This window comes from Rhodamnia argentea, chromosome 9, assembly GCF_020921035.1.
Source record: "Rhodamnia argentea isolate NSW1041297 chromosome 9, ASM2092103v1, whole genome shotgun sequence".
NCBI lineage: Eukaryota > Viridiplantae > Streptophyta > Magnoliopsida > Myrtales > Myrtaceae > Rhodamnia > Rhodamnia argentea.
Genome location: NC_063158.1, coordinates 7,987,657 through 8,011,953, shown reverse-complemented (window position 1 = coordinate 8,011,953; position 24,297 = coordinate 7,987,657). Strand labels below are relative to the sequence as shown.

Below are 24,297 nucleotides of genomic sequence, written 5' to 3'. Positions count from 1 at the left end.
ACAATTCCAAGAGGATGGATGATAATCAAACACTAAACGATGGAGTAGTCTTGTTTGCACATCAATTGCAAGCCACAAGGGAAGTAATCTGATCTCCTTTTCCTCATCACTTAGTTGAACCCATAACTTCAAAATCCATCTTTTATTTTTCAATATAACTCAAGGTCAACAGGAAAGAGGTATAACTAGTGTAGCAGAGACACTTATATGGTTATGCAGTGCTTCTTCATATGCTGCTAATTTATAAAGTATGATCCTTTTTTATTCTTCTTGTCTGAAAGTCAAAGGTATTGCTTCATGTAGTCGTCCATGCGAGTGTAGCGAACCTCGGGATAGAGCTCCGAAGCTTCCACACCGCCTGCTCCAATCTCGAAATTAGTCAAACTGCCTTCGTAGAATATGTGGTAGTAATGTCCCACTCCTATCTGCCCAATGTAGTCCAACCCTGCCACATTCCAATGATAATCGTATTTTTAGCTCATTCTACTTGTTCCGAGTATTATCGACAGAGTAATCAGATATTTAATCATGCCTTAATTCAACAATTTAAGCTACTAGAACAACTGATAATAGTCCCATAAAATCTCACAATTATCACAATAGACATTTTGTTACATATCATGCCAAAATATGCATCGTTATCTTTTTATAGGTTCAATACAAAATCAAGATATGAAAAAACTTGGATCGAATTTCCTGTTCTCAGCATTTCCAAACATCATGAGTATTTTTGGAAGGTGGATAGCCGTTCTACTAAATTTATATTACCCTTCCATTCGAAATAGTAAAAAACTTCTCATTGATGTATTGTTTTATCGTGCATTTAGAGATGATATCCGATGAGGTCCGTCATCCTAGAGAGATGGATGCATGCTTACAAGAAACCCATGCATCAAATACATCGCCAAGGATTTGAACTGTGGACACGATAATCATCTCTTACGTCGAGATCACTTCAGTTCGCCACATTGTGATCGACTTTTAGCATCGACCCGGAAAAATCATATGAAAGGATACAAAATGAAATATTCTCCCTTGTTTTATTACGGGGCTCACCTGCCATGGAGGCCAAGAAGTCCTTTTCGGGAATGAGGACGGTCTCAACCCTCTTCCCGGACAGGCTTTCGTACATCTCCACCAATTGTCTCTGGGAGAGAATGTTGTCGGATGGCCTGAGATACAACGTCTTGTTCAGCGTCCGAGGGTCGTCGATGGCCTTAATCGTGTATGTCCCGACGTCATCCTCGTCCACAAAGATCGCTGCAACCAAAAAATAAAAAAAAAAATAAAAAGCGCTATAGGCTTATGTTGCTTCACAAATTATTATTTGAAAGTATTAGGACTTCCGAGCACCTTTGACATTGCCATCTCCGTACAAATGGACCTTCCCTTTCGGAGGAGTGAGGGAGTTGAAGTCGCAGAGGCCGCCGATGAAGTAACCGGCGAAGCAGTTGGCCGACACGTAGGTGTACGGAATGCGGGCCTCCTCGATCGCTTTCCTCACAGTCACTTTGTCGTCGAACGTTATTCTTCCAGGCGCAAGCGCGTGCCCCATCCTTCCAGCGTCCATTCCAAACTCCGACGGCAAGAACCTCTTAAAACAAGCCGATTTGGATACGAGATTATGGGTGGTGCTGAAATTCTTACTCTATGTTCAATATGGTCGTCGAACTTTGATCTTGATCAATTTGATCTTTCGAATGTTCGATTCGAACTAATTTGATTTTTCTTGCTAATGAGATTGACATGACTATTAAATCTTAAGATTCAAAAACATTGATCTAAAGTCCCTTGCCAAATGCAAATGTGTTTGGTTCATTTTTTGACTACTTTGGGAAGATGCAATTTTTTAAATTTTAAAAATTAAATGAATTAATTTTTTATATATTTTAAATTTTTCACCTTGCTAATGAGACTGACATGACTATTAAATCTTAGTTGTAGAGCGAAACGACAGTGGCGGCGCCACCTTCTCTTACAAGTCATCGCCGGTGCAAACGGCACGGCGGCTAAGGGACTTTGGCAAATGCAACTAATTTTTTATTATTTTAATTTTTCACCTTGCTTGCCCCCCCCCCCCCCCGCCCCCCCCCTTTTTTTCAAAAAAAAAAATAAAATATTTTACAAAGTCATTTTTCACCAAACAACATTTTAAATGCTTTTTAAATGTGTTTTTAAATCACTTTACCAAACACTACTTGCATTTTGAAAAGGCCCTTACCTAAAGGTATTTGCATTTTCTCAAAGTCCCTCCAAATCTGAACCAAAAGGCCTTAGTTGTAGACAATCTCATCTCGGCAAACCCCGCCCTCCCCCCTTTCTCATGTTGTTCTTCTTCTTTTTCTCATTTTGTAGATTTTGCTCACGTGGTTATTCATGTCAGCATCCAAGTTAATAAATATAAATCTCATGGACAAGTTTTAATCGCTTTGTTGAGATAAAACAATCCAATTAAAGTCATTTTTATTTTACAAAAAATGAATGATTTGAAAAATATTACTTAATAAAAAAAATACTTGATGAGTAAATACCTTGACGTTGCCAGCTTCTTTGATGGCGTCCACCAGCTTGAGCTGCAACAAGATGTTATGGCTCCTGAAGGGGACTCCGGACATGGCACAAACCACCACGTCCGCGAGCCGCACGGCCTCCACGAGGCTCCGGTGGTCCGAGAACGAGGCCTCCACGAGCCTCGCTCCAAGCCTCTTAAACGACAGAAGCATCTGCACCTTCTCGATGTCGTATAAGCCGAGCTCGCGCCTCTGGAGCACGTACGTCTCGTGCCCCTGCTGTAAGCTCGCCTTGACGATCCTCCTCCCGACGTACCCCGTCCCGCCCACGATCAGGACCTTGCTCTTGTTAATTTCCATTTTTCAATGTCAAGAGTAATAACTGTTTAGAGTGATTCAGTGGTTTTGATGTCACTCTTTCCCCTTTTTCTTTGGGGTTTTGGGATTTTTTCTGGAGTAGGAGTGCGAGAATCTGGGTATTAATAGACTAGCAATGCGGTAGTTGGAGCGAAATGGTGGACATTTCAGCAAGACGGCCGGCAACGACTAAACGCCACGTTGGCGACTTTCGGCGACAATTGACCGGAAGAATCACGTTGAGATTTAGGACTACACTGACAAATTCAAGAAGTTCAGAGCCGATTGGGTAATTATTCCCGATTTTTCATATTTTTTCAACCAAAAAAATAAAAAAATCAAACATTACCAGCTGCTAGCAATAGTAAAATGCTAAAATTCGTGTCCTTCGGAACACCATCGGTTTGAATTTAAGGTCTTCTCAGGTCTTCTAGTACTTGGGTTAGCTGGGGATATAAATGTTTCATATGCACGATTTTCTTTTCCTCTGAGGACGCAAGTGTTTGAGCATTCGAATTAGCAGGGTTGGTGGGTTGATAGGTTTCCATACCTAAGGTGATTTGAAAAATATTTTCTTGAAACAATCGCTTATATATCGCGTACTAAAATGAATAAACGAGAACTATTTTCACTATTCACAAAAATATTTAAACATAAATTATTATCTTATTGATAATGAGAATAATTTCCATTAATTAAGTATTTCAAGCAATTATCTTTAGAAAATTGTTTTATAAATCACTTATTTCTCGCAAAACTCACGGAGCCTAAATCTGCTAAATTCTTCAATTTCAGATCTTTTGTATTGAGGCTGATATCATAGGGATTGTGACCTAAACCTACCCTGAGATTGAGGACTAAAGTGATTAACTACAAAGGTCTAAGCTATATTTTTTACTAGATTTCGAAAGGGGACCATCATCTTTGACAGAATTGAACTTGCACTTCTTTTTCTATTATGGGAAGAAGAAAAGGGTAATGGTAGATAATGGATTTTTTAAAATCTTTTTTCCCTCATTTCCTAAGCTCAAAATGTACGGTCACTATGAGATGTAGGAAAAAGTGCATTTGAAGTTTTAAAACTTGTCATGAAAGTGCATTTGAGTCATAAAAGACGATGGCATAAATCCAAGAGGAAATGAGGAAGAAAAAACGCTTTTTTCCAAGAGGCATTAGGTAGACATTCGAAAAGCAATTGAAAATAAGATTGCTCGATTATAGCTTGTTTTCATGATGACTAATCTACCAACACAACTAGACTTGGACCGAGGGCAAACCCAAGAGCCCAAAAAATCACCCTACGTAAGGAGAAGGTTTTTAACGGGGAAAATGACACAAATGGCCTCCGAAGTTTGGTTAAATGTGCATTGTGGTTCTCGAATTTTTAATTTGTTCGATATGGTTTGTAGACTTTTGGTACATGCTCAATATAGTCCCTCAACTATGTGGAAATGTTCAATGTTGGCCATTAATTAATTCAAGATTAGAGATAAATTGAACATTTTCATTTAGTTGAGGGACTTCATTGAGCATGTACCAAAATTTCAAAGATCCCATCGAATAAATCAAAAGTTCGAGTATCATATTGTGTATCGGGCTATAGTTCGGGGACCACGATGCATATTTGGCCAAGCTTCGGTGGCTATTTATGTCATTTTCCCTTGTAATGAGATAGCCAATAGTGTTCAATGCTCCTGGGGAGGTCCGTTTGCTCCCCGGGCTACCCCACGATATGGGCCTGACCCAATTGAACATCAAGAGAAGGCCCTTTGGGCCTATGCTGGCAAAGGGGACGGCCACAGTGGGCCCGCCAGGGCAAAGAGGAGAAGCCCTATTGGGGTGGACGAGGGGGGAGGGAGCTATCGGGCTCGTGTTCAACACGTTCGGCGATCCCATTTCTCGACTATCTGGCAAGACGATTCAAGAAACCGGCCTGGGGAGTGGGCTCTTGCCCGAGAAATGCTGGAAGCCTAAAAACGGCTCCGTGGTCACCGATGGCGAGGTCAAAGGGAACGGGGCAATCCAAGATCACCGAGGATAGGACGACGTCGCGAGATGGCTATAGACTCGAAACCGCGTGGCTTGGTGCTTTATGGATCCTTCGGTAGTACTCTGAGCTTGACCCGGGAGGAATCTTAGTGGACTGGCTGATGCATTAGCACTAGCAGAGTCTCCATGGCCATTCATTTGGGTGGTCCAAGCCCAATTCAGGCGGGCCTGCGCCTGGGCACTTCCCAGATGGGATGAGGCTAAGAAGACGTGATGAGCAGAGCTACGGAGCTCCGGTCTCGGTTTGGGCAAAATAGTTTCCCGGGGAGCTCAAGAGCTGCTCTGGATGCTCTCTCTCTCTCTTAAAGGATTCTAGTAAAATGTCTGAGGTTGCTGAATGTAATCTTTTGATTCTACCGACATAATTGAAATGCTTTGACGGGGCTACACTTGTCAAGATGCGTTAAAGAGAATCGTAATGACTTGCATGGTATTATCGTCGGACAATACAGTCATAATGACTTGCGTACTACAATCCACCTATTGCTCCTGTCTCAAACCATGCAACATTTTCTTTCGGTAAAGATAGCATTGTTTGTACATGGAATCTATTTCAAGTTAACGATAATCAAACTCGGATAATTGTTCAAACAGTTCAAAACTTATTATATAGCGCTCAATTCAGTCCTATTTTTTTTTTTTTATACTAATTTAATCATAAACCTTTAAACAATTTGCCAATGTAGTAATTCCAGTCAATTTTGATAAAAAAAAAATCGCTGACGTGACGGTTTAGTTAGCGTCGATCATCCTACGTGACACAACAACTTGATAACCAAAGGTGAAGAGGTAGGGATACCAAGTTGACGACGATGTCGACCACAGGTCGAGCATCAACGGCAACCAAAGGCGATCATCGGCTAGGCAAGTGTCAACCTTTGTCATAGCAAATCTTGTCTACAATCATAGCAGATCTCAGGCAAAGCCAATAAAGCTTGACGAGGCCCAACTGTCACTCGAGCAAGCAAATCTACGAAGCTCAACCGTCATAGAAGAGCTTAGGAAAGCTCAGGCGAGGCCCATCTCCGAGGCTGGCCCCCCAAGCAAGGATCGCCGAGGTTGAATGACCCTAGGCAACGAGTGGCCGGGATCGCTCGACCTCAGGCAAAACAATGCCGAGGTCGCACAACCTTGGGCTTCTCAGATCTAGATTTTGTATTGTCGCGCTTCCCAAATTTAGTCCCTCCAATGGTCGACATGACCCTAGGTAGGTGAGGGCTGCCGAGGTTGCGCAACCCCAGACAAGGTGACACCGAGATCATGCAATCTCAGGTGAGCGAGCAAAATCTATACTCATGCATTGCACGATCCAAGCACTCGATTTGGACTCAGACGTCGCACGAGCCAAGTGACGGGTCTCCAAGGCCACTCGAACCCAGGTGACGCAATGCTAGCATTGTGTGAACCCTTACTAGCGTCCGTCCAGCTCCTCCACCTCCGCGAAGTCCAAATCCGCAAGAAGAAGATAAACAGCCTGGAGGTCGAAATCCAAATACGAAAATATTAGTGGTGGCAATTTGGAAATAAAAAAAATTCATTTACCTTGGAACCTCCCTTCCAAAAATGCTGAAAGCTTAAGCATTGGACTTGCATTTTTCCAAAGTCACCCAAAAAATATTTGCCTTACACCCTAATTTTTTCAAATGACTTTAGAGCCCCAAAGTCTCTTAGGAAAGCTAAACCAAATGCAATCCTAAACAATGAGATTGTGTTTGGTAAACCGGACAAAACTCTAGATACGATAACTTTTGTCTTATCCAGTGTTTGGAGCGACGAGAACCCCAAATATGGCCGGATATAGCCTGGATATAATCCGGATAAAAAAATCCAACCTAACGGGTGGGATAGACCTAATAGGATACGTGAAATTTGGAAAAAACACTGGAAAAATGTAGGTCACTCGCGAAATGCAACCCAAAGAAGTTGATGCAACGCGTTCACATGGTAGAACCTATAACAGACGGCCTCAGCATACTCAGGCCACCGCTCCTCCCACTGGCGACGGCCAGCTTCTTGCCTTTGGCAGCCGGAAAAGCGAGGCCAGAGCTTTAAGGCCTGCTTCTTCCTTCTCAGAGGAGATCCCTGCGAATCTTCTCCTCCTTATCGGTCCTTCACTCTTCCTCCTCGATCTCCAAAGTCTTCCCCCATCTCTCTCTTTCTCCCCAGACCCCACATAAAGGCACCAACAAGTGAAACCCAGATCTGCGGTCTCTTTGTCATTCCGTCAAACGGGTCGCGGGCATAGATGGATCGCATCGTTGAAATTACAGTACCTGTCGGTTTGGTTCCCCGGAATCTGATGGAGAACCCAAATTTGAGGGTGTCTCCAAGTGACAAATTCGACCGTAAAGAATCCATCAAATTGATCAAGGGCGGCGAAAGGGAGGACGCAGAACGAGATGGTGTACCCGTCGGCGTCCTCAAAGTCACATAGAAGAGGCCTGTTTTGTTTACGTTATTTATTTTTCATTTTAATCTTACAAATCAAATATTTATTTAAACATTATTTATTTGAATCCACATCATATTCGGACCTCAACAACATTTCAGAAGCCATATCCCCGTAGTTCAGTACTAGAGCTAAGATTCTTTACATCAGTAATTCCCAAAATAGGAATGAAATTTAAAATCCTATCCTTTACTTATCCTTATCTTATCTGGCATCTTCTTGTCCAGTAAAAAAGTCCAGATGATCAAACACAGCATGAGGGTGCGGATATGCTCAACAGAGCCGATAATAAGAGGCAGATATCCACCAACAATGTAATACGCCTGTAATTTGCAAATGCAAACTTAAAAATGACATTGAATGCGAACTGTAATTCAGGAATACACAAACCAATGGCGAAGAGAAGAACGTGTGAAGTGTGAACATGTTGAACAGTATTAGCAACGAAAATGAAATGAGATAATCTCGTAGCACCTTGTAATACCTCAGTCATTGGAATTCCCAATATATAAAGCAAGAACTCAATGAATTGGAAGTGCCCATCCCCGATTGCATATCTCCAAAGGAAAAGGATTGCATGACTGACGTCTGCAAGTCCACGAGTGAATGAGAGAATCGGAAGCATTGGATCTTTACAGATCACCATGCTAAGCATGCTGGGAAGCTCTATATGCTGCCCAAAATCCTGTATTGGAATAAAGGTCAAAGAAAATAAATAAGAGCTGTCCGACAAAAGCAATAAACTGTTATAGATGCGATACACTCAAGAATAGCATACATGCATCTTCAAGTTGGGGAAAAAAAAAACATCTTTGTGCAGGTATTTCGGATTGTCAAGGGGTTTCTGGATCCAGCTCTGGAATAATTGCAGACGACAACTCTATGTGGGAAACACGTACGGCCCCAATTAGCTCCTCAGGTAATTCATCAGTAGTGTTAGCCTGTTGCATGATATCACCTCAAAGGGTCAAGATTCCTCAAATAAACATGGCTGACATACAGACATGAGAAATTAGTTGGCAGGAGGACCCCTGGAACATAACCCCTTAGCATTGAGCCGGTTTTCTAGAAGGGTTAACCCATTTAATTTAGACATATTATTCAACTTTCTCAAAATGATCAAAAGATGCAATGCAAAATCATAACGCAGATTGTGACCACATCAGCTAGTAGCATAGCAAGTCCGTACCCTAATTCTTGTCAGCATCTTTAATTGGCCTTCTTCAAACAAAATCCAGCTTTTCTCTTATTTGCTCTTCTAATGCTTAAGATGATTGTATTTATTTAAAGTGACGGTAATAAAACACATACGGCATTAGACAAAAAAAGAAAAGCTGCCAAAAGTATACAAGAACCAGCCTGAGAATTCCTACAGGGAATGGTCAAAACCTGAACTAATCTCCTCAAGTGATGAACTTCTTTCAAACTTTCCCTCTACCTTTCATGGTTTGGAGTTGATTTAGATATCTAGCTACGAATCTACCAAAAAATGATCCCTATCTATGTTAACCATTCAAATACTCGAATCATTTGAAAAAAAGAACAAACAAACATAAAACATGCCTGAGCTCAGCTGACTATATTTCCCCTTTTCTTTTTTGGCAATCTAGGAGCCACCTCAATCATATCCCCTCATGCTTTATTTTGGGAGAATGTGGACCACTAGAAGATTGAACATTGAGATTGTGAGGATTATAGACAGGAAATTCAGAAGATATAAGATGTTTATTTCTGCCCTCAAATCTTAAGCAAGAAAAAAAAATTGTCTTGAAACCAATGATGTTTAACTTCTTTAAACTTCACAGACAATGCAAACACTTACTCAGATCTCAAGATGGAATCAAACTAGATACTATCTAAACAACATCGTTAATATGTCGGTCGCGCTCAAGCAAGCTCTAAACTGGCAAGCTGCAAACACGTCCCCAACCCCAGCATAAATACAAACCTATGCATGCCCAGATGCCCAGACAGACAGAGACACAGCAGAGGTGCTCACATGCACGTATGGATATGTGTCAGACTTTTGGGCTTATAGACAGTTCAGCTCTCCCAAAAAAAGAGAACAAAAAAAAAAAAAAAACCAGGCCACAACCCAGAAAGACAAGAAAACCCACACAAAAGAAAGAGTAATAAAAGTCCAATATCCTGGACAGGACATACCTGCACAAGAAACGCCATGTCAAATTCCAGTGTTGTCATAACACCAATTACGATCCCCAATACTACACTAGCAACAGTGGAAGAACCAACATCAACATCAATCTGCAGAAAGACGAGATAATTCGTATAATGTATCAGAGGTTTCCGAAAAATTTATGAAGCAACATGTAACTATATAAAGAAAATTCGTTACCTCTAGGTACGTAGGGCCGCGAATGTAATTGCAATCAACAACTTTCCCCAGCAAACTGGGGTTGCTTCCAATACTCTGTCGCACAATCCATGAACCCTGTGCAATCCTCATCAAAACAGACATATCTGGGTAAATTGGTATAATAAATAAACAAGAAAGGGCTCTCAACTGACAAAGAGCTCCAGGGTCATGGTGGCTAAAAAATTTCAATTATGAGCCAACAATAGTCTAGAAGGTTCTTAGACAAATGTTTACAAGCACCCATATCCACCAATACCCCATGTCATGGCTAGCATGAGTTTCACTATGCAGAATGAGCCTCAAACAGCATCAGACGAGTTCTGACCATCAACATTGGCATAAAAGAAACTGGGGCAAGTACCTTGGAAACCGAAGTAATTGTCTTCAGCCTACTATTACGGAATTCATCATCCCCATCCACAAACCGCTGTAATAGGGATCCAGGTACCAACTCCTTTGTTACAAAGTAAAACACCATACTGTAATTTGTAGACCCAGGCAACTGCAGGAGCGCACTATTAACTTTTTCCAGAACCTGCATCCGAACTTTTGAACTGATAGTATTTAAGAGGAGCAACTTACTTGAAAATTAATGACCACAGAGAAAAGCCCTTTTTCTGAAGCAACCTGCTTGCACAATAAGAGTACGCTCAACTCCAATATAAATGCAGTAAGAGGCCAACAATCTAGCTGAATTCATGATATAAACCATAGTAGACACATCGCTTAATAGGCAGGTAACAGTTACCTACTTAGATGTACATAATTCCTCCAATTTATGTAGTCAGGTCACAAACGCAACCTCCTTGCTAGGCAGGGAGGTAGGCTACGCATCTGACCCTCCCCAAGTGCATTATGACATTAATTAAGACTATGCAGGGTAGTGTTATGAAAAAACATCCCATGACATTAACCACTGGTGTGGGGAAAATCTTTCGGATACAAAATACACAGTACGCATCACCAAATTACAAGTGTCACTATCAATCACATTGACTAATGTTGCAGCAAGCATTTCATTGTTATAGGAAAATCTGAGTTACCCAAGACAAGGACAAACCCCTTCAAAGAATTTAAGCTGATTTAGGACTGTCTTCTAAAGTTCAGTTGGATAGGCAGTAACCAAATCTCTGGTTTTTTTATAATTTAATCTCGGGGTTGATTTGCCGCATAGAGGCAAGAAACAAATTGACCTAACTGAACATCACATTATTTCTCTAGCACTAATATCGAATATGAATTTAGAATATCATATTCTAGGTGATATATCCTATTTTTGCCATATGAAATGGACATATACATAAAAGAAATCACAGGTTAAAGAAAATATAATACGGCTGGTCTTTGAGCAATACTGTAAGGGACAAACCTGTCAACATTCCATTTGACTGACAAATTTAGGAATGTACACAACAGTTTAACTATCGGATGGAAAAGTAGCTTACAAGACATCTCATCCTTGGTCTGTTCGTCCAGTTCATTGCGCTAAAACTTTGTTTAAAAAAAAAGTGAAAAAGCCACCAAAAACCATAAATTATGCCCATTGTGACACATTTACCCCCAACTTTTCTTTGTGACACAAAAAACCCTAAAATTGTATGTATGTGACACATTTACCCCAAACTTGTGCTCGTGTGATACATTTACCCCAAACTTTTTGTTGTGACACTAAAAACTACAAACTTATAGGCATGTGACACATTTATCTCAAATGGTGAGTTAAATGTGTCACACAGATATAAGTTTAGGATTTTTGATGTCACAAAAAAATATTTTAGGATAAATATGTCACACGGTTATAAGTTTAGGGTTTTCGATGTCACAATAAAAAGTTTGGGGTAAATGTGTCACATGAGTAAAAGTTTGAGGTTTTCGGTGTCACAAAAAAAAGTTTGGGGTAAGTGTGTCACAATTGGCATAGTTCGGGATTTTCGGTGGTTTTTTCCCAAAAAAAAAAAAAAATTAGTATGTCACATTATTGATTAGTGTATGCACTCACTTTATTTGTGATGCCGTGTATTACATTTCACTGTGTGCCTGTTATAAGAACTTTAAAACAGGCAATGAACGTTGCAGAAATGAGATTGTAATCCCAATAAACTACCAAGATCTCTAAGTGGTATAAGAAGGAAATATGGGGACTCAATGTTTGACCTAAATGACCTCGATGTCTAAATTTTCAATAAAAGTCAATCATCAGTTAAAACTTTTCTGGAAAAAACAACAGCTACTCAGGTCCACATTTCCCCACACCAAATACAAAGAACCCAGCTCTAATCATGGGCTGAGGTCAGCTGGAACAAGCACGAGAATTGTCAAATGCCAGTCTTACATCTGATTTGATAATAGATTCGAAAAAGTTAGATGGCAATAAGGGCAGTAGGGAAGTTCGTTAGTTTATACTTATGCGTTGGCTCCATGTTTAGAGGCATAGACAGAGCACAGTTGTTTACAAGATAACTCTAGCAGCTTAAACGTAAGGAATAAAGAAGCAAAAAAAATGTAGCTTTACACATACTTGTGCAGCGCATCCTTTTCGTCTAGCAACATGGTCTATTCTTTTTTTTTCCTTGAACCAGTCAACAGCAACAAGATCCATCATATGCTTTCCTGCAGGAATCTTCACAGCCACAATGCTATGAGTAAGTAAACCGAAGGCCTCAAAGTGTTAACCCGTGAAATAAAGAAAAGAAGTGACATACAGCAAACTGAATACCTTAGATTTGTCATAGCAGAAGTTCTTGCCGCGAACTTTGAAGTTGTTTCCCTCAGGAATACTCCAGCAATTGCGAGCCTTATCACGATCATCACGCCGCAAATTACCAGTAAAACATGATAAGTCAATTTGTTCTCCCTGTTCTTCGTCCACTGCTTCAATCATGCATAGACTCCAATTAGCCCATCACTTGGTTTTACAGTCAACATTCTTGGCAAATAAATAATGCAAATGATAGGCACCATGTTTCTTGATATCACTCTCGAGTCCAGTGGAGCATGCCTGAAAATGTTTCTCACATAGAGTTAATGCAAACTTCATGACTGCAGCAATATTCATCCCACTAAACAAGAGCCAACATGAGTAATTCTGACCTCCTGTTCTGTGTCGGCGCCTTGCTCTTCGTCATCATCAGAGTATTCATCCAACATCACAGAATTTCTACCAGAGTTCAATGATTCAAGAGATGGGCCAGAATTAACAGAAGAATCTTGCAGCTTTCGAGCCTTTGAAGAGGCAGAGGTTGAAGTCATGTTAACCATCACTGGGATTCGTGGAGGAGGAATTCTTTCATCTGTTTGGGCAAACCATTCGCGTAACCCTGATTTCAACAAGAAATGGGACCAATTATTTAAGTTGGAAATGTCAAATTGGTCAAATAAAGAGGAATAGGGATTTATGAAGTGTAATAATTATTCTGCTTCCCAAAAGAAGCAAATAATTCACAAAGAGATTGATTAAAACAAGTTGCCCAGTTCTGCAACGCAACTAACAAGAAAACTCATTTACATTCAGACTTCTTTAAACGATCTCCTCAGGCTTAAACATCAAAGCACATTGTGAATCTAGTATTCACAAAAAACTAGGGGAAATTCAAAATAAGGGCATGAAGTGCCCTCATTTTTTCGAATAAGGGCTTGAAATGAACCTTATTTTAAATAAGGGCCTGAAATGGCCATATCAGCCTCAAAGAAGGGCTTGACCTCACCAGCAGAAGAGCATTTTCGTCTTTTACATTTTTGAAATTTTTTCCTTGTTTATTCTTTTCCATTTTGTTTCTGTTTTCCTTCTCTTTTTCTTTTTTTCTTTTTCCCTCTTCCCTCCCCCGTCCATTGCTTTGCCTCATCGATGGCCAGCAGAGATGAGGCATAACGATGGCAGGGATGAGGCACAACGATGGCTGGGGGAGGGAAGTGGAAAAAAGAAAAAAGGAAAAAAAAGAAAAGTAAAAATATATATACGAATCCTTTTTTTACTAAAATACCCCTTCTCTGACAGCTTGAATAGTCACATGCTCACCGGCAGGCCAAAAGTCCTTATTTAAGACAATTTGACCACTTTAGTTTAGGCCTTTATTTGAGACGATTTGACCACTTCAAGCCCTTATTTGAAACAAAGTCCACTTCAGGCTTTTATTTGAAAAAATGAGGGCATTTCAGGACCTCATTTGAAATTCTCCAAAAAAACTATTACCAAATCCAAGAGCCCAATAATCTTTTTGAGTATGGTTTGTCTGGTAGATTTTCTAATTTGCCCCATCATTACACTTGGAAATGAACACAAACAGAAGCGTAAGGACAAAAGGAAAATATTGATATACAGTTTCCATTGTTCAGGTGATCAGTAAGCTGATACAGATACCAATCCACCAAAACTCATACCTAAGCTGTAACAAGCTTAAAACTGTAAAAGGTGAATTTTGAGGATGGAGACTTACCAGCGACACTGTTTAACATCTGAAGGAGACAATGTTGCTGAAATGACGGAAAATAACCCACCAACCATCCTTTCAAATCAATCTGCATGAGATGCTGCACTTGAGTTCTTGGTCTCCCATGTCGAGGTTGTAAAGGTGAGATGTTAAATCCTCCACCTGCGTGTACAAGAAAATGCTTGACATAAGAAAGTGCAGTTCATTTCTCAGTTTAAAGTAAAGAAGCTGTGCAAAGTTCATTTCCCACTGCATCAGCAAAAACAACATAAAAACTTACTCTCAACATGTGCCCGCACACATCCAGGCTGTGGCCCACAGTTTAGATGCTCCCTGGAACGAAACAAAACAACTGCAAAAAGAAATGAATTGGCAAGAGTAGTAAAATCACAAAATAACAGCTAACGAAATCCAAATAGCAAAACACAAGAAGCTGGACGTAGTCCTAGCAGGAACTGTAAACAAAGATTTCAAACAAGCCTATCGGTGGAAGTAATACCATAACTTCCATCATCATTTCTTCGCCAATAGCGCACGTAACAAAGATCGCGAGGCCACACAAACCTGCAAGTGCATTGGAAGAGTCATTGTTACAACAAAGTTCGACCATATCAAGGAGCAAAGACACTTTCTCTTCTCAGCCCATGTCCTTGACAGAAGTTCTCAAGACTTGGTCAAAGTAGATAAGTGATTTGAAATTAACAAAAACATCTTGCCTTCCCTGATGAAAAGCAAGCAAAGAGAACTACAAGAACTGTAACAATACAACTATCAAATCATAAGATGTCGACCCCAAAAACCATAAAATATTGCCTACACAAGCTGAAAATCATCTGATAAATGAAGACTCCACGCATTTCTGTCACATCAATATTCCTAGTTAATTATCAGGAAATGTCTATCGAAGAGATATTAGAAGATAAAAAAACATTTTCACCCTCTCCAAAAAGGGAGGTCATCATTTCAGTTGATCATTTTCAACTTAAATACATTTCATAACAGTGTAAACACTACGATGTCCCTCGCCATATTTACTGGGAGTCCTCAATTCCTTTCTACATGGTGAAATTGATCTCTTGTATACCACTTACATTCTGTATAGAGAAAGTTGGGGGCATCATTTCAGTCAGTCTTTAATGCTGAACCCATATAAATATAGTGATTGAAGTTGCAGCCTTTTACAGTTGCTCACAGGAGAAATTCAATGAAAAAGACAAAATTCAACCTCGGTAGTCTATTAGCAACAATACATGGTTTGGAATTTCTTTCTTTGTGGTTTTTTTCAATACTACTAGATGGTATTGTGCATACTCAGATATAAGCCCCATATAAACAGTTACCCAGCCCAGCTGAACAATACAATCCAGCCTAAGAGCACTCTAATCTCCCTTCTGTTTTTGAATATCAAAAGATCACTCGAACTTCTTAATACGGGATATGGAATTTGGAATGGACAGCAGCCTTTCAAGATGCTTGGCAAATTACTGGAAACACTTGCCACATTCATAAAAGCTATGGCAATGACCAGCTTATGTAATATGGAAGAGAAATAGATATCTTGTCATAGAGTTTGACATTTCTTTCAAACCATACATACAAAGATGTTTGAATAAATTTCTATCCACGATCAAACTGCGCCACATGACCATTACAGGGGAAGGGACTACTCATGGATCCTCATGTTAAAGCAAGAGCAAGAAAGGAAGCATTGATCTGTCTCAACTCAAATCCCTCTTTTAAGGATTCAACCCACAATCAATTAAGCAATAAAACAGAGATAACACGAATGCAGCAAAAGGCATTAAAAGGGAGGAGATCATCATTTAGATAGAAAATTACGTAGAGAACCAATCTAGCTGAAGTCTATGGTACAGTATTGCTGTATGTCCATCTACTTCCTCAACTAGGCTACCACTGTGGAAGGTGCTATCCCACCTGCACAAGGGCAAAAATAAGAACGAGAACTTCATAGCAGCAATGAACAGAAATAAAGCTCAAACTAATTGACCTGCAAGGGTAAAGACAAATAGAATAAAGGATGAAGATCAAAGTCACAGAGCCATGCCTAGGCAACTTATGATTCACGACACTGTAACGATTCTCCAATAGTGAAAATAACAGCTCAAGTTTATTCAAGATGAATTATCTTTCTTTACTAATAGCCATGTCCTATGAATAGCTCCCTTATTAGCAAGTTGACACGAGTAAAACTTGCATTATATTTTTCTTCTCAGTCATCTCACACATTTTGAAGAAGTCAAAATAGTTTGCAGAGTTTGAAACACTAAAGAAAATGAAGTCTCCTACTTTGGATGAGGTTTGCCTTTTGTACAACTTACGACCAACAGCAACACAGGGAAGAGTAAGTAAACTTATTATCTTGCTTTCCCTTTTTGACAGCAGTTATTCACTACAATATGGAAAAAAAGCCATTCAGAGCAATTGGAATTTAGGTCCAATGGATACCCTTGAGGACTGTAAAGGATTTGACAACAATTTTCGGACAATTAACCAACCAAAGTTTTCTTCCATTTATTAGATAGCTGGATCAAGGTACATGGAGCAAAGACCACAAGCTAAGCTCAACGAAAACGAATAGAAGATAGGAATATGGAACCTAGGTTTCTCACTTAACTGGACAGAATTTAGTTTCTGGGTCATCTACGCCGTAAAAAAACTTGAGTCTAGAAAAAGGTCTTCAACGTTGACAGCTGATCGCTCAGAATGAAGGGCTCAGTGTCTCGAGCGTAAATTCTCTCGTCATAGATAATGAGACGGTGAAGCTATGAAGTCCTTAACAAAATGATGATCTAATGAGGAGAAAACCTACTCGAATCGGGTGCTATCCATGCTCATTATGAGCCCAAATATTTCTTCACAAGAAGCCTCTACAACTCCTACAGCCTTCATTGCTCTACTACTACTCCTTGGCTGCAAAAAGACATTATAAATCATGAATGTGACCTAAAACAGCATATAGCACATATGAGATCTACATGGATCACAAAAGGAAGCAATTTCACACAAAGGTTTCTATAGGAGCAGAAAAAGGACAGGTTCATACAAGGTAGTCGACTTCAAGAAGCTCTTCAAGAATGCGAAGACCTGTTGACATCCCGACAAAGAACACGGAGGAGACATTTCAAATAAGGCAGTGGACCATGACAACTGTGTGTGGGAGCAAAGGGGTACATGCATGCAAGCAGGCAAACACATACGAATGTATATGGACACAGTTCAAACATTTACCATTTTGACATTGAAGAAGATGCCAATGCTTTATAGAAAATGCTTGATTATTGTTATCCTGGTTTGATAATTCTGAATCAACTTCCTGTGTCCAGTCAAAGCCCAACTCTGGAGGACCTGTTGAATTCACAAAGAAGGTTAGATATACCTGAAATTAACAAAGAAACAATAGCAAGCAAAGAAAAGAAAATTGACCCTTTCCAATTGTCGTCCTTCGTGACAAATTTGGATGAGCATCATCTTCGTCTTCCTGTGCACTATACCTAAATAAGATACAACAGGAAGTGCAAGAACAACACAAATTGATCAAGACTTGGCAATCTAAAGTTCTGTACACAACTATCAAGTGACCATAAAATTGATGATAACATAAAAGAGAATAAAGGGCGTCACAAAAAACAATCTATTTGCAGCCAGCAAGATCAAGAACAATTCAACCATTAATGGTCATATGTAGATGAAACTAATTAGTTCTCAGATCTCCCTCGTGAAAACATTTTAAGAGATGCTACATTGAATTGTTGAAAAGTAACTAATGCCCTATTGTTTCTTCTAGACCTCAAATGAGCCTCCTTGACAAGATGAGATGATATGAGGCGGAAAGAAAGAAGTTCTTTTGACTGAGTCCCTTTGATAGCAAAAAGTGCAATTTTCTAGTCTAGAATATATTCATCGAAAAGAATTAAAGTAGAAAACATGACAGATGCAAATATCAAGAACCTCAAAAATAATAAAGCATAGGAGGTAGTAATCTCACTAAATGCTGTAAACTAGCATGTGTCACGAAACTTGCTTCACATTTCATGATAATAGACATCGGCAGAATCCTATTCACAATAAGCCTTCCAGTATCCACAAGAGCATCCACCTAAGCATGACCATTCAAGCACTAAGAGGACCAATCACTTACTGGCTTTCACGGTCCGATGAAGAAGCAGTCCTCTCATTACCCATCCCAGATGTACATTCAAAAGAGGTATACTTATTACCATTTGCCACTTGTGACTCCTGGTGCTGCACAGATAGACATTGAGCGAGTCAAAAATGCATAGCCAATCCAATGTAACAAGCAGATGAGCATAGAGCAATATTGAATTTTGATATTATGTGGATTTTACAGAAATTCTGGGCTTGGGAACACATTTATGTGTCTCATTTACTAATTTCAAATATTCTGGAACCCTAGGGCCCAAATTAAAGCATGTAAAGGGAAAGGTATTCCCACAGAAGGGCAAGAGCATAGAGAAGAATGGGCTTTGCCCAAACAAAGTTTTTCACATAATCATTCTCTTCCAACCTTGTTTTACCTGTTCAACGATGCTAAGGCCTGAAAATGATGGATTTACACCAGCTATATAATTACCCTAACCCAAAACTAATAAGCTTCGCAAAATGTCAAAGAACTCATCTCTGAAAAGGAATGCATATACAATAAACTTCACAGAATTCAGGAAACTTCTATTGCAGAGGAACTAAAGAAATGAGTTTTGCATAATGTAAGCCTAACCTCTGGAAGGATTTTGATTCTAGTATGACATCATCACTTGTTAACCAGGGCTGAACATAAAAACTCAAGGAAAAGGGGCAATCTACGACCATGGTCCAAGACCAAAGACTGACCTGATCAATAACTGACTCAATTTTCTCCTTCCAGATCAATGCCTCCTGAATGTTGAATGCTGCCATCTGAAACAAAAGCATTGAGCAAAATGGATAACCACACTTTACTAATAGTTCCTAATAATACTATATATTGCACCACACTGCTAAATAAAGCTGAAATTTTGGTGACATTGCACGCATTACACAATTGCCTAAGAAATTAATCAAGCTAAGATTCCAAAATGCATACTATCAATAAAATGAAGTGTTTCCTATGTGAGGTTGGTTAGCAACATGCATAACATACACCATCAAATTTATGCAGTTCCCAGACGTTCAAAATATGGCTAATCAAGCTAAGATTCCAAAATGCTTACTATCAATAAAATGAAGTGTTTCCTAATACACCATCAAATTTATGCAGTTCTCGGACATTCATGCTCGTAAAATTTTCATGGAAAGACACATTGACGATGTATGTTTAATTCCTTGTAGTAAAAAGAAAATAAGTTTTTCAGTACGATTCTTGATTTTGACACCTGCTGTAATTTTAAAAACACATAATGACAGATTAACTAAATTAATAGTTGATTATGTGATTGATGCTGCTCAATCAATTTCAGAATTTGGTGCTAAATCATTGAATCCTCAATTTGATTGCATAAATTGATTAAAATTATTAAGCCTTCAAATCCACAATTCAAACCTTCTCGAGAAACCTGAAAAATGAGTTGCCAGGACCATGCACAAGAGAAAGTATAGAGAAGCAATTGACCAATGATAGAAAGGTCCTTCTTAATCTCTGTTGCTTCATATAGATGTAATCAGTTAAAAACATTGTTAATGGTTACTAAAGTTAAATAGAAAGATATATCTCCTTAGAAAAGTAAAACGCTTACTGTAATACGATGGTGCTTCTCTTTCATGTTGTAAACAGACAATACATAAACCATCTGTACAGAAAGGCCACCAAAAATGAAAACTATTATTTTGCAAATTCCATAAAGAGGTACATTGAAGAACATTTCATATATCAGCATATTTGGCACATGAATATGCACCACTCATTCAAATCACACCTCCCCCTAACCAACGCTGCACACCCCCTGCCCAAACCCCCAAATCCCTCCCTTTCCAACAAATGTACAGAATGACAAAAAGAAGCAATCGACACCTATTTAACAATATTTATCTCCAGGCTCACTAGAATAGGACATCCAATCATGTATGAGCTCTTATACATTTTTGGCAGTAAAAATTAAATTATATGAATTATACAAAATGATGGGTACTTGTCCTGAAGACGATAATTCATTGACAATATTCACTTATGCCATACTAAAAGCACCGTTATCAAAATATTAGAAACATAATAACTGAATCCGTATGAAAGAAAACCAAATCCAAATTAAGAATTGATCTGTTCTGGCATATCCATTATATAGCAGAACAGTTTCTTTTGATTAAATTTTCTTTTCGAAAAAACAGCAAACACAGTGTAAGATCTAAAAGAAAAGGACAGCAACAGTGCTCCATAGTATTGCAATGTCGCTCATTTGGCAATCTATACATTACAATATCCAGTAATCTTGATAAAAATAAACTGATATGTTAGGTTCAATAAAATTGACGAGAAAGACTTCACAAAAGCAATGACAAGGCAATGCAAATGCTTCTTTACCGAGTCCCATTGTAAACAACTGTCTCCCTAACCAGCATTCCACAATGAACCAAACACATAAAAAGGAAGAAGCCTCCAGAACGAGCACTCAATAATGTTCTCACTCAAGCTTGTGACGTACTCGTCACTATATAGTTCGAATCCCTTCACACTGAAAGGACATCACCGTACTGGTCAACACAAAATCTCCCTCCATTTAACATGAGGAGCTCTAGTGACTTGAATTGGAGGTCAGAATATTGACCTACATAAATGCCTTAAGGTGTCAGTCAATCTGGTGTTAACATGGCTTTTCTTTGATATTTCCAAAGAGGAAGATGCAGAGTTGTATATATAACTCAGCAGGTGATTACATAGTGACCATGTGAATGATCATGAAGTATGGACAAAGTGGAAGATTTTCAAAGATTCAGATATTCAGAAGCACTTGACCATTTGGCAACATCCCTAGAGAAAGGCATACACCGATATTATCTTTCAAAAGCATTCACCCTATTAGAAAAAAGCTCAATTGCCACTTTAGGCCCCAGTCAATGAGCTACCACAAAACACATTTTTTTGCACCAGCAGTAAATCTATCAACACATCCCAAAGCAATATTGCAAAGTCTCGATAATATTTAAAAGCTTGGATCAATACAAACATAGTGCATTCACACCGGCGGAAAAGTCATAGTTTTGACACAAGTTACGGTTCTATACATAACAAAAATAAGGACAGCACTAAATTGTTTAGTATATGTATTGGTGTATCGTAGGTTAAGTTGCCCTGGAGCCATGAGAAAGGGTAATATGGTCATTTGCGGAGTTGTTGTGTAATATAAATACTAAAGGAGGTCACTGTAGGGTTTATGCTTCTTGTTAACTTTAATACTCTTGCCCCTCTTTCTCTCAATCTCTCTGTTTCTCTAAAGATCTTCCAAACTGATCACTACATGGCACCAACAAATTGTATAGAGATCGGGCCCTCATTTCCTAGAAAAAGTTAAAATTTTCACCAGGCGAAGTTTGCATTTTCATGCCCAATGTCGACAATTTTTCGGTGTGCCATTCATCTCCTGTTCCCTATAAAGCAAATTCATGTTGAGACATTCCCATGTCCCACTAACAAAAATTAAACAGACTATCACTTCACTGCAAATTTCTAAAAGGAGCAACGAACATTTCATTTACTTCAAAGGCTATTGCTACCGATGATTTGCTCCACTTATTCTACATTTCAGAGAGTATGGCCGAAGATAGAGTAGAGTACTCTACCGTATGAAAGATCCTCATAGCACCATTGTGCTGCACAAAGGCCAATTTATCTTTGTTCTCACTGTTATAATTTCTGCAACGGTATGCCTAAAAGAGTGGTTGAAATGACGGCTCTGTTTTTCTTTTTCTTTCTCTTTCTTTGGAACAGCATAAAACAGAGATCACGTTTTTAGTTTTTCCGGTTACCTACAGGCTTGCAGCATATTCACAAATGTAAGGGACGGAGAATAATTGAGTGAACAAGCCAACTCACGTGCCCATGCTGGTTCTTCAAGCCTTGATCCTCCACCCTACAGTTCCCATCAATCAGTAACGTCTTGATTGGCACCTAATAAAAACAAAACAAGCACTCCCTGCTCAAAAGAACATTTCATGTCCACCAGAGAAACCAATGCATGCTTCGTAGAAGTGAAATACTGAAAAATTGTTAATGAAACCAAAAAAGAACTCCAGGACTTCCCAGAGAGTCTCCACTCCTCTTGACATACGCACTTCTAATCAAATGCCAGTGCACTTCTCCCAACTTGCTGCTCCTATTTCTCGCACTAGCAACTAACAAGCATGTTACAGGTGCAGTGTCTCTGTATCCAGCATTCTATGCCTGCTTTCTCAAGCGGGCAGACCAGAAACAATACCAGTTGCGAGATTAACAGCTCAACGCCATTCCAACACAGACAGAGTGAGAAGGAAAAAGAAAAAATGAAAAACCTGATTATCCTGAGGCTTCCTCTTGTAATAAGCGAGCAACCGAGGCTCCAGCAGGAAGTACCGCATGTGAATATACGACCTGCCGATCTTCCCACGCCCATATCTCACCATCCAACCTTCATACACCACCTTCGACATCGCTCCTCCAACCCCAAAAAAGGAATTCCAAAATCCCAGAATTCCAATTCTCAATCTGAAATTATCTTCTCAGATGCCAAACCCCGGGGTCAGTGGCCAATCAAGTGACACCGATCGCTCTCTCGCGAGCCGGAATCGCCGAATCCGCGGAACCCATCACTCCGCACCTCAACGACGGAGAGCTCAAGGACAGAGAACTCGCAGCACGACGAATCCGAGGACTCCGGCACGAACCGAGCTCGGAGGTGGAGCTAGAAGAGAAACGCGAGATGCCCCCGATGCGGCACCGGAGATTGATTCCACGCGGGCCAATACACGCGCATCGGAGGCAAAAAGAGCGTGAAGAACCCCGCGAACAAGGGCGTGTCGAGACGGAATTCGCCACGGAGAGAAAGAGAGAGAGGGAGGGAGGGAGGGAGGGAGATTGGTTGGGGGGAGATTTTGATGTGGGTGGACGGTTACTTAAATAGAAAAGGTTGCGAGTATGGACAACGGTGTTTCGTGTCTGCATGGATGGGAAAGAGACTCGTCAGCCAGTGGTTTGAAGAAGGGTGCGTGAACCGGCGAAGCAAGTCACTAGAGTTTGGATTCTTTGGAAGAAGCAGCGGAGTGACTGACCTTTCCTTTCAACGTATCGGCCAACTCCCGCCTCGTCCGGTTTGAATTCAGATTGGCGTGGTTCGTTACCCGTCTATGTACGGTCCAGCGATACTCGTCCCCCTCGCAATCCCGTCTATGTCCGGTTTGAATTCATAAAATGAATTTATGATATTGAAAGCATAGAAATAGTAGCCGACTTATGTAAAATGTACTTTAATTTGTCGAGCGAATTCAAATAATGTGAAATTGTATGATCAAAAAGTCATTATAATATGAGTTTGTGTATGTCAAGAGCAAATTTATACCACTTGATTTACCTAAGATTATCCTCAACCCAGCTGATCTTCGTTGTCGGGCAAATTCTAATCAGGTGAGATGTATTCGAGAGGCGCAAAACAACCAAGTGAATAGGCCAATGTTGTGTACCTATCTATAAGCACAAATTAACAAAATTTTCCGTGATGTAATCTGGAACGTCCAATGTTATGACGTCCCATTTTGTGATGGTGACGTGGAAGGTCGCCATTGACGGTTACAAATGTTTGGTATGATAAAGCCCCCGTGACGCTTACCTTTTCTCGCCTTGTCTTCAGCGTGTTCATCTTGTCTTATTATTGTTATTTTTTTTCTTTCTCTTGATATTTGTTGCCCTTTTCATTGGCAGAAAGCCTTTTTCTAGAATTTCCAAATAGAGAGTGAGAAGGTTTAAAAAAGCCGGTGGTAAGCGGGACCACAAAAAAAAAAAAAAAAAAAGTGGGAGCTCCCTTTTTGCATGTCATAAGAATTTTCCGAGCAATTGAGTCCGAAAACTTTCTGAAAGTGCAATCAAATTCTAAAATTTGCAAATTGATACAATCAAGTCATTTCGTTAGCTCCATCCGATTTTGCTAACAA

The 24,297-nt window shown here is 39.7% G+C and overlaps 2 protein-coding genes across 10 annotated transcripts; both read right to left on the bottom strand.

The window, feature by feature from the left end:
• Window positions 1-271: 271 nt before the first annotated feature.
• LOC115744354 (isoflavone reductase homolog) lies at window positions 272-2,870 on the bottom strand. The gene is made up of 4 exons (XM_030679474.2): window positions 2,532-2,870; window positions 1,354-1,594; window positions 1,057-1,260; window positions 272-445 (listed from the first exon to the last, which is right to left on the bottom strand). The coding sequence occupies exons 1-4, from the start codon at window positions 2,868-2,870 to the stop codon at window positions 282-284; spliced, it is 948 nt and encodes a 315-aa protein (XP_030535334.2). The 3' UTR covers window positions 272-281.
• Window positions 2,871-7,694: 4,824 nt separating this feature from the next.
• On the bottom strand, window positions 7,695-23,384 carry LOC115744331 (protein ENHANCED DISEASE RESISTANCE 2). 9 transcript variants are annotated; one of them, XM_048285031.1, is made up of 24 exons: window positions 22,666-23,384; window positions 22,211-22,285; window positions 19,920-19,973; window positions 19,039-19,104; window positions 18,329-18,432; window positions 17,614-17,681; window positions 17,419-17,535; window positions 17,234-17,274; window positions 17,000-17,100; window positions 16,009-16,104; window positions 14,669-14,733; window positions 14,450-14,521; window positions 14,176-14,331; window positions 12,833-13,059; window positions 12,701-12,740; window positions 12,459-12,613; window positions 12,261-12,362; window positions 10,325-10,369; window positions 10,104-10,244; window positions 9,722-9,817; window positions 9,529-9,630; window positions 8,144-8,306; window positions 7,996-8,050; window positions 7,695-7,922 (listed from the first exon to the last, which is right to left on the bottom strand). In XM_048285031.1, exons 1-22 carry the CDS (start codon window positions 22,801-22,803, stop codon window positions 8,199-8,201), a joined length of 2,169 nt encoding a protein of 722 aa, XP_048140988.1. In that variant the 5' UTR covers window positions 22,804-23,384; the 3' UTR covers window positions 7,695-7,922; window positions 7,996-8,050; window positions 8,144-8,198. The 9 variants fall into 9 exon arrangements, with proteins under 9 accessions (XP_048140988.1, XP_048140987.1, XP_048140990.1 ...); XM_048285030.1 differs by having other exon boundaries at window positions 7,996-8,038; XM_048285033.1 differs by having other exon boundaries at window positions 8,184-8,306.
• Between the last annotated feature and the right edge of the window lie 913 nt (window positions 23,385-24,297).

Excerpts from the sequence above, each read along its gene's own strand:
- LOC115744354 (XM_030679474.2), bottom strand. The coding sequence starts at position 2,870 with ATGGAAATTAACAAGAGCAAGGTCCTGATCGTGGGCGGGACGGGGTAC. Across the intron at positions 1,261-1,353 it reads CGGAGATGGCAATGTCAAAG|CGATCTTTGTGGACGAGGAT; the intron begins GTGCTCGGAAGT and ends TTTTGGTTGCAG. Across the intron at positions 446-1,056 it reads CTTCTTGGCCTCCATGGCAG|GGTTGGACTACATTGGGCAG; the intron begins GTGAGCCCCGTA and ends GGAATGTGGCAG.
- LOC115744331 (XM_048285029.1), bottom strand. The coding sequence starts at position 22,803 with ATGTCGAAGGTGGTGTATGAAGGTTGGATGGTGAGATATGGGCGTGGG. Across the intron at positions 13,060-14,175 it reads GATGTTAAACAGTGTCGCTG|GGTTACGCGAATGGTTTGCC; the intron begins GTAAGTCTCCAT and ends TGTTGAAATCAG. Across the intron at positions 12,363-12,458 it reads TCTGCTATGACAAATCTAAG|ATTCCTGCAGGAAAGCATAT; the intron begins GTATTCAGTTTG and ends GTGGCTGTGAAG.